At 43.1% G+C, this 14865-nt stretch overlaps 1 protein-coding gene across 3 annotated transcripts in view; it reads right to left on the bottom strand.

The window, feature by feature from the left end:
* Positions 1 to 14865, bottom strand: part of FRMD3 (FERM domain containing 3) — a 326745-nt gene that overhangs the window by 53243 nt on the left and 258637 nt on the right. For all 3 annotated transcript variants that reach the window (XM_043927504.1, XM_043927505.1, XM_043927506.1), the window contains exon 13: positions 11285 to 11409. In XM_043927504.1, the coding sequence (XP_043783439.1) occupies positions 11285 to 11409 (125 nt within the window). The remainder of the gene's footprint in view (positions 1 to 11284; positions 11410 to 14865) is intronic.

Raw genomic sequence — 14865 nt, 5'->3', positions numbered from 1 at the left:
GACTGTGGTTTTCATTCTGAAGGCTGTAGGATTTTAGTTCTTGCTTCTTGGTTTTTCTAGTGGTCATGTACAGATGTGAGAATTGGACCATAAAGAAGGCTGAGCACCAAAGAACTGATGCTTTCGAACTGTGGTACTGGAGAAAACTATTGAGAGTCCTTTGGACAGCAAGGAGATCAAACCAGTCTATTCTAAAGGAAATCAACCCTGAATATTCATTGGAAGGACTGATGCTGAAGCCGAAGTGCCAATACTTTGGCCACCTGATGTGAAGAGCCAACTGATGGGAAAAGACCCTGATACTGGGAAAGATTGAGGGTAGGAGGAAAAGGTGGTGACAGAGGATGAGATGGTTGGATGGCATCACCGACTCAATGTTCATGAGTTTAAGCGAACTCCAGGATTTAGTGAAGGACAGGGAAGCCTGGTGTTCTGCAGTCCATGGGGTCGCAAAGAGCTGGACATGACTTAGTGACTGAACAAAAACAAAGAATACCATAGTTTGAACATAGGGGATTTCAGATTCCTTTTAAATTTTGGATTTGTGGCTTCTGTATTTTCCAAATTTTTTACCATGACTATATATACTATGACTTTTGATTTCAGATTAAAAACAAAAACAAAACAAAACATGTTTGACTTCTGGCAAACCCTAATCCTAGGAAATCATTCTCCTTATAGACTTTCTTTTACATAAACAAAGGCTGTCCTAGTTGCATTTAGAATTCATTCATTCATTTGTTCACTAATTTGGCAAGCATTAATTTAGCTCCTACTGTGTACCAGAACATCTCTAAGTGGTGGGTATAATGTGGGAATAAGGCAGGCAAAGTTTTTGCTATCATGGAGCTAATGTTTTAGTTAAGGAAGACAGTCAACAAACAGGACAAATGAGTAAATTAGAAAGTGCTTAAAAGTGCTGAACACTCTGATGAAAATCAAACAGGGTGGTGGCATAAGAGAGAACAAATGGTTCTCTCTTAAGTTTAGAGAGCCACTCAGAATTGGGTACTTAGGGTTTCCAGGGAGCTGAAACTTGAGCTAAGACTTAAAGAAACAGCCAATCATGCAAAGATCAAAGGAGAGGCCCTTCTAGGTAGATATATCAGCTGTGCAAAGACCCTGTGGTGGCCACAAACTCAGAGGACCAGCATGGTAGGAACACAAGAGATTCAAGAGGAAAGCAGTAGAAAATGGTCTAAGGGTGGGTAGAGGGCCAAGCAAGAACCTCAGAGGCCAAAGTGAAGAGCTCAGATCTGAACCTAACTAGATACAAGTTCCACTTGTAAAAGATCACCCTGGTTGCTGTGTGAAAAACATGGGTGGGGGCAGAGGGAAAGTGCAGAAGCAGAACTATTGTTATCTCCTGAGGGAAACAAGAGTGCCTGCAGCCAGCATGGGGCGGTGGCCATGATTCCGGGGTGTATTTAAAAGTGAATAGGATTTTGCTGATGGATCTGACAATTTTGTATTTCATAACACCACTAGCCAGTGGGAGAAGATTAACCAGAGAAGATGGGCATTTAAAACCAGACCCATCTACTCAAGATGGGGCCAGTGCTGGGAAAAAGTGTTTTGGGGAAGAACAGAACATTGCCCTGAGAGACATGAGACAGGAAGGGAGCTCCATGCAGCTGTCTACCAGCAAAGTATGGTCCAGCCCCAGGGAGACGGGCCTTCAAGGTCCTGGAGGCATAGGTTACCAGGGCCACCACCAGGGCAGGGACTAAGGAAGGGAGCAAGGCTGGCATATGGACCAGGAGAAGGCCAGGCAGGGTAATAGAGAAAGCAAGACTCACAGCCTGAGCCACAGAGCTGGGCTTTATCTTATTCATCCCCTCCCAGAGTAGGGTGGGATTGGCTCTGGAGTCAGGGGTGGAGCTAAGCCTGCACTTAGGGACCAAGTCAGCTGCAGCAGAGGGCCTCAGGCAGGAACTGACGAGCTCAGAGATCACACGAGTTTTCTTTTTTCTAACATGGATACTCCTTCCTTTAATGGCAAAATCCAGTCTGTGTTCAGGTTATCACGTGGGTCATCCTCATAACCCTATTTATTTCTCTTTCAGCCAGAGCATTGGCCCATTTAAAAATTTTTGTGTGTGCTAAAGTGGAGACTGGGGGGTTAAAAAGTTTCAAATTGGACTTCTTTTCTAGGAGAAGACATTAAAGGATGTGAGGGCTCTTTTAAGTGAGGAAGTGTTCATTTTATATTCCCTTTAAGGCTAGTTGCTATTAATTTTCAATTTCATGCTGGAAGTTTACAATTTACAAAAAAAGAAAAAAAATGTAACCCTCCTTTTATAGATCATCGTGCCCCATGCTTACTGTTTCATTAACCACATTTAAAAAGATATTTATACTTTTTGTTTTCTGAGGTAATGATGAATGATCCAAAAACATGTCATTAAGAAGAGCGGGAATGTGGGGAAGCACCAGTGAAGGACAGAGTGAAAACTTAGAAGCCATCTCATCTTGTTTTTAAAAGAGGAAATAAGATCCAGGTACTCCCAGTGTCCAGCATGTTCCAGAGAAGAAGTAAATACTTATCAAGTGAATGAATGAATTCCAGCCCTCTAAAATCTCTATCCAGTGCTCTTCCTATTATCAGAGGATCCCCACTAACGTTGTGTCCTGCATACACTCAGAAAGTAGAGTCCATCTCACTCCTAGGTATATATCTGAACAAAAATATTCTTTGAAAAGATGCATGCACCCATATACTTCTAGCAGCATTATTCATAACAGTGAAGACATGGACCAGCCTAACTGTCCATCAACAGATGAATGGATAAAGAAGATGTGGTACATATGTAAAGGTGATGGAATACTACTCGGCCATAGAAAAGAATGAAAGAATTCCATTTGCAGCAACATGGATGAGCCTAGAGATGAGCATACTAAGGGAAGTAAGTCAGACAAAGAAAGACAAATCCCATATGATATCACTTATATGTGGAATCTGAAATATGGCACAAATGAACCTATCTACAAAACAGGCTCACAGACACAGTGAACGGACTTGTGGTGGAGGGCAGGATGGATTGGGAATTTGGGATTAGCAGATGCAAACTATTATATATACGATGGATAGACAACAAGGTTCTACTGTATAGCACAGGGAACTATATTCAGTGTCCTGTACTAAACCAGAATGGAAAAAATACGAAAACTAATACATATATGTATAATGAATAACCTTCCTGTAGAGCAGAAATTAACAACACTGTAAATCAACTATACTTCAGTGAAATAAAATTTAAAAAAAGAATGTGAAGGACATTGAAACAATAACAACAACAGCGACAAAAAGAAAGTAGAGTCCAGCACTCGTGTAAATCGGGGACTCTGGGCAACCGCAGAACAATTCAGCAAGGGTGACACAGCATCTGCCGAAGAGCTTGGCTAAAGTCTAAGTGCTTGGGTGACTCACCCTGGTTTACTAGCGTGGAAGACTGAAAGTATGTAAAATGGCATGTCACCACTGTAACTAGAGCAGATAGATCGCGCATCTATTTTAGGAATCTGGGGTTTTGGCATGAACAGGGATTTCAGAGTTTCAAAAACAAGCCCTTCCTTTTATTCTTGGTGGACTCATCAGGAAGATCTAGAGCGGCTATAGCCAAACCTATTTTTTGGGGAATATGTTTGCTCATGCTTAAGAAAAAAATGAGTATTTATAAATCAGATACATGTACAGCTATCAGTTCTTTTTAAAATTATTTATTTCTGGCTATGCTGGGTCTTCGTTGCTGCATGGAGCTTTCTCTAGTTGTGGAAGGGGGGCTACTCTCTAGTTGCGGTGCACTTGTGCGGCTTCTCTTATGGAGCATGGGCTCTAGGCGTGTGGGCTTCAGTAGTCGTGGCTCACAGGCTTAGCTGCCCCATGGCATGTGGGATCTTCCCAGACCACAGATCAAACCCATGTCCTTTGCACTGCAAGGTGGATTCTTAACCACTGGACCACCAGGGAAGCCCTTGATGTATTGTAACCTTTATAAAATCTACACAATAGAAATTGTTTGAGGAGGTGATAAAAGTAAATCCCCAACAGAAATCTGGATAGTCATTTCCCCCACCCCAGTGGGCCACTGGGTAAACCCATGGTCCGGATGCCATGGCTCCAGGGCCTCTAGTTCTCCATCAGCCAAACCAAGAGGAAGGCTGCCCTACTTTGCAGATGGCATTGGGCATGCACCCCAGTAGACATGCCCAACATCCAGTCTTGTGCCAAACGACCAGAGCCTCTTTGCTGAACCCCCTTTGCTCATACTGTCCCAGACCTACCTAAAAGAGTGGAACTAGCCTGTACTGCCCGACACTTTCTTTCACTTAATTGGCACCAGGTCTTAACAGAAGAGGAAGGGAGGAAGGGAGATGCTGTGAGCTGCTGCCTTCATGTCAGTCTGGATATCATAAAGGGTATTTACTTAACACTCACTACCAATCCACTAAGAAAAACATGAGAAAATAGAATCTCATGCTGACTATGGAATCCAGAAAATTATCGCCTCTGCTTTCTAATGACAATGCCTTAGCAATATCTTCACTTTTCTTCTCCTGCGGTTTCTTAGAGATGGTGGTGGGAGTGTTTTCTTGTCCAAATGCCAAAGCAGAATATCTTGCCTGTCACAGACCACACTGGCTGTCACAGCTGCGCACACTGATGCTCTCGCCTGGCTCACATCCCAACCCTCAAGGGCCGCGACCGAATTTCTTCATGGGACACTTGACTGATTTTTTTTTTACCCCCACTGAAGCCTTTAAAGCAATTAATTATTAATACTTAAGTGTGGCAGCCAAGAGCCAACCTGAGCGGGAGCGGTGATGTGGGAAGCTCTGAACCGAATTGCTTTCACTAATAAGACACAGATTCTCAGCACAAGACAATGAGTAATTAGAACTAGGCCTGGAGTGAGCTATTCTTTATTTAACAGATTCGGCTTTAAAAATCAGAACATGATTCCCAGAGGGAGACAGCCTTCCTGCACGAAGGCTGTTTGCCCTGCAGCCCGGCTCCATCAGGAATTCTGTTTGGTTGGCACCTCTGTCCACAGCCTTCCCACCATGGGGGCCCCGGGGAGGCGATGCTCCCAGTGGGCTGGACATTTCTGAGGAGACACTGGGTTCTGGCAGGCTGTGACTGAACCAAACACTCAAACCCTGCCTTGAGTATGCAGCAGCTCTTCTTACCACTCACACAAGTTCCCTACACTTACACAGGGTAAGATGTCTCTTTTGATAATTCATTTGATATGATTGAAAACGAAATGCAGTTCCCTAGTTAATGGTTCTGTTTTCACAAGAAGAAGTCGAACTATTTAGATGTGTTTGATGTCATGCAAGACACCGGAGCCAGGAATCTGGTCATCAGAACCTGATCCCAATCCCAGACGTACCTAGCTCTGCGACTTTGGGCAAACTGTGTCCTCTCTCTGGGTTTTCTCATCTGTAGATTCCCAAGAAAAGAGACCACGGGCTACCAGTCCATTTGCAAACACTTGGGCTAGAACATCCTTAACATTCCTCCTTCTAACTTCCAAAAGCTGTGAAAAATACTCCTGTCTCCAAGTTCCCATTCTCATTGTGAAAGACCTCAAACCATAGTCCGGGAATTTGACCTTGACATTAGGCAAAAGAATTGAAGAATTTAGAGGTAGGAATCATTTGAGTGGTGCTCAAGTCCTATCTTCTTGTCTTAGAGATGAAAAATATGAGGCTCCCAAAGGTGGATGAGCCGAGACCAGAGCTTGTGTTTCTCACTGCTGCAAGGCATTGGTGCAGAAACAGGACAGCTATCCACAGCCCTGCTGTGTTTACGCTGAGGAGTAGGATATGTCTTAAAATGAATGATTTACGGGACTTAGCCAACTACAGAACTGAGATGATGCACGCACTGTTGGCATCATATGATGTAAAAATACAAAACCCTGGCAAGATAAAAAACACTTAAATTGCACCAGGAACCAGACATTTAGCTTCCTTCCAGCAATGTAAACACTTCAAATTTCAAAGATCTCTTTCAAGGGAAATGAATTTACGAGTACGTAATTCATCAGCTGATACCAGAAACCGAAGTTCCAAAGATGACACAAACTCCAAAGAAAAGCACAAAGGGGGAAGATGGAAGCTTTGAGGAGCTTGCAAAAGTGCTTTGCAGCTCGCTCAGACTTTTATTTCTTCCCCTGAGTTGCTCTTGGCATTTCCTACCCTAGAGGAGTTGCCGACCCAAACTTTTCAAATTCAATAAATGTGATAAGGAATTCTGAAATTTGGCTCTGCAGTTATAAATAAAACCAGAAGCTGACCTCTGCTCTCCTGAGGCTCCTAGCTCCTGTGGAAGCAGGCTTGGCTGCTCTCTGCTTATTAGCAGTGGGAGACTGGGGCCATAACATGGAAAAGTTTGGGAGAGTCCTAACCTGTGCAATGCCAAAAAGATGCTTAAACCAGTATTTTGTGTGAGTTCTAATTCAGGATGTTAACCCATTTGTCCATGTTTGAATTAAATATGCTCCCAATTCATTGTTTGACCTATAGTTCAATTTATGATACATTTTCATGCACTCACGTTTTCAACATTAAGCAAACAAAGCAGGAATTTTAAAAACTACACACACAGGATGACTGAAATGGCATTAAAATGGATACGGAAGAAAACTGTTAACACGTTGATTGCCTCTAGGAGGTGGGACAATCTGGGAGGTAATTTTTTTCTGCTTATTTATGCCTTTTTGTACTGCCCAGATTTTCTAGAAGACGATGAATTAGTTTTATAATAAGAAAATACAAACAAACAGTAAACCCCAAACCCAATGGCAGGGACAAGAGCCGGGTGCTAACTTGTCTGCTATCACCAGGTAGCACTAACTATAAGGGAAAAGGTGAGCCCATTGGATTTATAAACAGTTCCTGGTGTTCGATGAAACGTAAAAGAAATTTCTGATAGACAATTGCATCACTCACAGGGTACATCCTGATATACCCTAAGCCAAAAGGAAGAAATTACTTAGCACACAGTGGGAAATGGCATGGAAAAGAGACACTAACACACTGAGGAAAGTGAAAATCTGTTTCAGCCCTGGCCGTGGAACTCTATAAAGGAACAAAAGAGGGACAGGAAGTTTCACATCAGATAAGCAGGGAGGAGACCAGACTCAGTGGAGGCAGTGTAACCATGGCAGCCATGGGCTGTTACACATTCCAGCAGTGATGGGATTGGAACAGCTGTGTAGGGTACGTGAGGCTCTGCCTGGTATGGTACAGAAAGACCTGCACATAGAGAATACATTGGCCCCGTGGGTCACCTTTTAAGTGCTAGGGTGGAGCGGGGTGGTCACGAGTATGGCATGCTTGATGGATGAGAACTGTACTTTTTTATATGCTCAAAATGCCTTCACAGGTTCACATATAGATTTTTTAGAATTTCAATGGTGCCAAATTAAATCACTTATGGTTAGCGCTAAACACTGTAAATAACCCTTAAAACACCCCACTTCCCCCTCTGCCCACACACAGTCACATCCATGACATATATGTGCATTTACACACACAAACACACACAGGAACAGAGCTAAAGTGTGGCTTGGGAGAATTAGTTTTACCGTCTACTTAATTCCCATCTGTTCCGTGATATAGATATTTTTCTCAATCATATGCAAATGCAGGTTTAAGCCACCATCAAACCAACCACATTGCTACCCGCAAGGCAGTCCTTTATGGAAACTTTGGTGTCTCCACTGTGTTTCTGTTTTGCCGGCAAGAGGGTGTCAAACATTTTCTACTCTTATTAATTGTATCTATCAAGAAGATGAAAGCATGGTTTCCTGCCTGTTGAACTATGCCAACTTGTACCATCGCTTTGGTGGACAGCAATGCATTCCCCTTCTCTACCATAATCTTTTCTCCTTAATGAAAAATACACTCTACTAATAAAACATGCAAGCATTTTGCTACCTGCACTGTGGGGACCTTATTCCTGTGAAAATGTCATTTTCACCTAGAAAAATTCCCATTCTGAATTTTTTCTTCTTTGGAAATTTTCATAAACTCTAAGGGGCACTTTTCAAATGGTTGGCTCTATTCATCTCAAGCTTCCCACAGCACTAATCTACTGGGATCCTGTAACCAAGCAACTTTGGGGTGACACTGAAAACGTTTCTGTTGCTTAGTGATGCCTGGGAACTGATTTTGTTTTTTCTCTACTCAGACACAGCCAGCCTCAGAGCTGATCCTCCAGCTGTCGTTTGAGTGGCTGGGGTAACATGTTCTCACCCAGAACACCACTGAACTCATCTGGGCAACAGTGCTCTCCCCAGCTATCTTTGGGAATCTTGAAGTTCCAGGAAAAACAGACTGTCGGGACTTCCTTGGTGGTCCAGTGGTTAAGAATCCGCCTTGCAAAGCAGGGGATACCAGTTTGATCCCTGGTCCAGGAAAATCCCACATGCCACAGAGCAACTAAGCCCGTGGGCCGCAACTACTGAAGCCCTCATGGCTATGCTCTGAGGAGCATGTCTTTGCTGCTTGACTTGGCTCTTGCTGAGACATAAAAAGTGCTAAAATATCACAATACAAGGATAAAACTAAATTCATCACATTGTATCTGCCCAAAAAGAGAGTCCATTCACAAAGGTGGAGGCACCTTTGTTGAAAGCTGTATTCTCTGCCTCTCTTCTCTTTATGTATCGGAGATACTTGAAACTATTAAATTATCTACTTATCCCTATGGAATATCTAAATTCCACTACCTGATACTCAAAGACAAGACATAGGAAGCAGGATATGACTCTAAAGTAGTAACTAAGATGTAAGGTATCAAGAACACAGCTATGTTCCCTGGGGGAATTATAACTTTGAATTTCACAGTACCTAAGACAATTTTGCTCTCTTCTCTAGACTGGGGAGTTCTTTCTATCTGCAGGGCATTGAACAATACTGTTGTTTCTACTTCTTTCCCTTTTGAGTTGATTCTATATCTTGGAAGTTACTATGATTTGCTTGGTTTCATAACCCACAAAGATGCTCCATAAGGCAAAAGTTCTTCTAGAAAAGAGAATTTTATTAGATATTTATAGAGCTATTTTGGACTTTTCGTGAGAGTGACCTATAGTCACACTGATAGGTCTCTCTCACGAAAAGTCCAAAATAGCTCTATAAATATCTAATAAATGAAAACCCACTCCAGTACCCTTGCCTGGAAAATCCCACGGACAGAGGAGCAAATAGGCTACAGTTCATGGGATGGCAAAGAGTTGGACACGACTTCACTTTCACTTTCACTTTTCATACTGCATATGTCTCTGGTCCACACAGTTGTACTGTTAATGACAAGGTTAGTATTTAGCAATGGAACTTCACTATAGAAAATGAAGGAAAATGGAAGTTTCTAATTAAATGTAATTAAGGGTCCAGGGGAAAGCTTACCCAGGCTCCCCCTTACATCTGGAGCATTCTGATGGCATCAATAGTCTGGCTTCAATACTCCCCATGGTAACTGCTCTTCCAACCTTTATTCCCATCTAGACTTCCATGTCTACAGACAATGCAAAATCACAATCCCAAGCTTGGGTTATCTTTTCTACCCTCCTCTTCTCCATTAGCCACATCCTCCTTCAATCTTAAGCTAATCCTGATGTCCAGGAAAAGTGATTTCCACTCCAGACAATCTTCCAGGCATATAGGAGGAAGCCCAGAGAAATCACTGGTGATCAGAAACAAAAGCTGCTTTTATTGTGCTTTTTGAAATATATAAAGACAGAGAAGGCACAGAAAAATGTAGACCAGCAACATGGATCCAAGGACCCTTGGGCTAAGAACATTAATTTAGCACAGAGCTTACAGAGTTAATTGTTGAGACAGAGCATAAAGGCCATTGTAACAAATGGTTCTTGTTATTATCATGCTATGTCCAAGAGGGGGATAAAGATGTCTCCGGAGGCCACCATCCTTTGTATTTTGTACATTTTCCTTCTACTCATGTAATTTGTGGCATCCAGTTTCCCAGTCCTGCTTCCAACCCTGAAAATTCCTTTCAGGGAAAGAGTTACTAAAATCCCTTACACTTCAGTATGAATCAGTTGCCATGACCTCCCCTAAGGATATTCGCATGCCAAGCCATGTTCTTATTATGGGCTGAAGAATTTCCCCTTAAGGAAGGGATTCTTGAATTAAAACTGCAGGTGAAGTTCATTTCTTGGGGACAGAATGACCCACCCTCTTGAAACTGCTCAGTATCCAGATTTTAAATGTCATCATAAAGTTAAGGAAAAGCCTGTTATGTTTGGGTTCATGGTTCTAATAATGTTATCTTGTATGAATTTTTAAAAATTTACTTTGAAATTAATGAGAGTGAAATTTGCCTCACCAGGTGTGTGCAGCAAGCAGTGTGGTAAGATTCTTCCCTGAAGTAAGTAAAGCCCTTAAAATTAAAAAAAAGAAACCTAGAAGCACATATATTATATCATTTACAAATATAACAACTTTGGGGCTGAAATGGGCCCTTTATATCTTAGCTTGTATTAAAACTGTCAGACAAGGCCCCGTGGAAAAGGGAATAATGGGATGTAAAAGCACTGAGGCAGAAAGGGGATGACTAGTGTAGAGATATTTATGAAGAATTTTTTATAACCACTAATATAATTGTGACTATAGCCAAGAACATGCTAATAGAACTTTCTGGAAGGATGGAGATGGTAGCCATTAGCCATATGTGGCTACTGAGGATTGGAAACCTAGCTAATATGGCTGAGGAGCTGAATTTTTTATTTTAATTAATCTTAAGTTAGTTTTAAATAGCTACATGTGCTCAGTCACATCTGACTTTGTGGTCCCATGGACTGTAACTCGCCAGGCTCCTCTGTCCATGGAACTTTCCAGGCAAGAATGCTGGAATGAGTTGCCATGTCCTACTCCAGAGGATCTTCCTGACCCAGGGATCAAACCTGTGTCTCTTGCATCTCCTGCATTGGCAGGCGGATTTTTTCACCCACCTGGGAAGCCCACACGTGGGTAAGGGCTACCATATTGGATATTGGTCTAACACCATTACTTCTTTAACATGTAATTTTAGGAATGCTTTGTACCAGTGAACTCTCTCTGGGAGAAACTGATAGAACTCTCAGGATAACACAGCCTTCCAGATGTGAACAGTTTACTTACTAAAAACACAGTTTATGACTCATTTTGACCTCCACCTCAACACATTACCCAAGGTGCCCAGGATTGATGCCTCCCTCATTCCTCCGGGGTAAGCCTGCAATTGCCGGCCTTTGGAAAGAAGCGTACTTACCCTCACCTGGCGGAAGTTCCTCTTCCTGCTCGCTGGGGGACGGCAGCAGGGGTTGCAGAGGCTCCATGTTAATGATGAGCTGCTTGTTCAAGGAGTGGGAGCTGCGGCTCTGAGAAATATTTGTTCTGAAAACAGATACAAGCCAGAGGGAACTGGTTTCCATCAGGAACACTGGCCCCTCCCTCTCAGTTGACTACCCAAGCTGGGCCCTGCCTGTAGACTCACACAGTGCGTCAGGCCAGTGGGAAAGATGACACGCAGCCCTTTTTATCCTTAAGGTCCTCACATGTCTTCTAATGTCCATGTGTGCTAATGCAACACATGAAAGAAAATATCTTTCCCCATATGTCCTCAGACTTGGACATGCTGTGCGACAAGACAAGGCATTGAAAAAAGACATGGGCAACAGAAATACACAAGAGAAGATATCACCGAACTAGATATACAGACAAGTGAATGGAGGGCATGGCTCAAAGTAATTTAACAACCACCAAAACCCACAAAAACAAAAACTCTTCCCAGAAGATGGCACAGGCCATCTACAGCTGAGAGCTATTTTGGTGTTGCTGGATGTCCAGCATCTACTATCAATATTTAATATTCCCACACAAATTCACACCCTCCTCACCAAGCAGCCACAGAATGCAGCTCCACTTTCTCCTCTTGAAAGAAGAACATGTGTGTTAGTAGCTGCAACAGGGAGCAGATGGCAAGGAAACTGTGCAGGTTGTCTTATCAAAACTGTTGGAGGATAGCCAGGCAGCCCATTTACACTGTCTGCCCTCCAATAGGTGGGTGCCTCTGGTGGGTGTTTCAGCACCCTTCCCATGGTGCAAACTAAAACCAATCCATTCTTCAAAGATGTCAAATGTCTCCTTCTTGAAGCCCTCCTGGATTGCCTTCACCGCTAACTCCCTCTCCCCCTTTCTTCTCACTCTACTGTCCCTTCTTTCACAACTCACCACATTTGTTATATTTGTTGCCCTGTAATTATTGGTGTATTAATCAGCCCCACCTTGATAAGCACCTTAAGGCAGAGACTGACCTATCCATTCTCATGTGCCTTTTAGCATCTTGCCTTTAGCATCATGTGCCTTTTAGCATCTTGCCATCTTGTTTGAAACTGAAGTAAACTTGGCATTAAGTTGGCCTTTCAGACTGGCATGGGTGTTCTCCAGGCCAGTTGATGGGATTGCCTTAATAGCCTGGGCATTTCTGTTAAGCATCAGGGCCAGACAGGGAAGAAGCTGGTAGCATCTAGAGTTAAAAGCTGCCACTAGTTGAAATGGAAATTTATAAGGACTTGCTTAACCATGGAGTTCTTGTCTTCATTATTTCATTCTACAATCCTTTATTTTGCAGCTGATATGTATGTATCATTCTGGGGAACCATGGTCCTCATCCTAAACTACTCACTCCCCAGAACCATGATTTTCAAACTTTTTGGACCAAGACTCACATTACAGAAATACATTTGATATCATCTCTCTGTACACACACCAGTCCAGGTGGTGCTAGTGGTGAAGAACCTGCCTGCCAATGCAGAAGACAAAACAGATGTAGGTTTGATCCCTGGGTTGGGAAGATTCCCTGGAGATGGGCATGGCAACCCACTCCAGTATTCTTGCCTGGAGAATCCCATGGACAGAGGAGCCTGGTGGGCTACAGTCCATAGGGTCGCAAAGAGTCAGACGCTACTGAAGCTACTTAACACACATGCATGCTCTACACACACACATGCACACACAGATACAGGAAGACATAGCTAAAGTGTTTCTTGTAACAGCAGTAATCTTGCTATGTGTGAGACTCTGTTTTACTTTCCATCCTACTTCATTTCGCTTAAAGCCCTGGTCTTGACCACTGTTTTCACTTCATGACTCTGTAGTGTGTTACAGCCACGACTCCTTCTGTGTGCTACACAAAAAAGCACACATCTCATGGGAGATGGCCAAGGGTCCAGGGGGACAGCAGAAAGGGGCACCCGACCCTGCTGTGAGTGAGGGGAGAGCCAGGAAAGAACCTCCCAGGGAAGGGAATGTCTGAGAAGTCCTGGCAGGTGCAGTGGTCTATAGGAAAAGGTGGGGAAGCAGGGATTCCTCACAGGGGAAGAAAGGAAGGGAGGAGTAAGAGGGAGACTAAAATCACCAGGAGCAAAGGCTTCTTTTATTGTAGAAGGGTTCTTTTTGTTCTTTTTTTTGAGATTTTCATGGGATTTTTATTGGCCCTGTGGCTTTCATGACTGCAATCTTAGTTCTGCAAAGCACGTGTCATATGTGTGGACTATCTAGTTTTCTGACCTCTGAAAAGCCCATTTTCCTTTCTTGCACAAACTAATTCTGAATCATCCATCTCTGAACATGCATGCCAGCTGAACTGACAAAGGTTCCCCTCCTCCAGAAATCACACTGTAGATCACAACCAGGAGGGACCCGCGGCAGAGGCTCTTCTGTCCCCCCTCAGGTGAGTGTCTGTGCTGTGGCCGCCCCTCCTCTGTCAGCAGCCTCTGCCAAAGTGCCAGACCTGCTTTGTAGCCTACTCATGAGCACTCTCCATAGAACAGTTTCTGAGTGAAGCTGCTGTAAGGACTCTGTTGAGAAGAAAAGTTTCCTTCAGGAACTGCAAGTGTGTTCTAAGAGTGGCTTCAAAAAATGATGGCATACAGGACATGGAAGCAACCTAGATGCCCATCAGCAGATGAATGGATAAGGAAGCTGTGGTACATATACACCATGGAATATTACTCAGCCGTTAAAAAGAATTCATTTGAATCAGTTCTAATGAGATAGATGAAACTGGAGCCCATTATACAGAGTGAAGTAAGCCAGAAAGATAAAGAACATTACAGCATACTAACACATATATATGGAATTTAGAAAGATGGTAACGACAACCCTATATGCAAAACAGAAAAAGAGACACAGAAGTACAGAACAGACTTTTGGACTCTGTGGGAGAAGGCGAGAGTGGGATGTTTCGAAAGAACAGCATGTATATTATCTATGGTGAAACAGATCACCAGCCCAGGTGGGATGCATGAGACAAGTGCTCGGGCCTGGTGCACTGGGAAGACCCAGAGGAATCGGGTGGAGAGGGAGGTGGGAGGGGGGATCGGGATGGGGAATACGTGTAACTCTATGGCTGATTCATATCAATGTATGACAAAACCCACTGAAATGTTGTGAAGTAATTAGCCTCCAATTAATAAAAAAAAAAAATGATGGCATAATATTGAGCAACAAATACAAGGTTTGTGGAGTTAAGGCCACCATTCCTTGGAACAAAAGGAAGTGCTGGCCTGTGAGCAAAAGCTCCATCTGAAGAGACTTCAATGTGAACGTGTCTGTCAGATTCTAGCATCCCATTTTTGGATGAGCAGTGATAACAATAATATCACCACCTCATTTTTAGTGCACTTCATAATTTTAATGCCCATAAGAAAGTCTAGAAGTCAGGGAGGGATACATGAATCTCATTGTATAGATGAACAAGCTGATGATCTGAGACACTGACTTATGCAGGATATATACCACAGCAACAAAGCCAAGGTTAGACCCATTCATGACTCCTCGCTGGTTGCT

The sequence above is a fragment of the Cervus elaphus genome, chromosome 16 (genome assembly GCF_910594005.1).
Source record: "Cervus elaphus chromosome 16, mCerEla1.1, whole genome shotgun sequence".
NCBI lineage: Eukaryota > Metazoa > Chordata > Mammalia > Artiodactyla > Cervidae > Cervus > Cervus elaphus.
The sequence above is the reverse complement of the archived record's forward strand: the minus strand, read 5'-3'. Positions and strand labels throughout refer to the sequence as shown.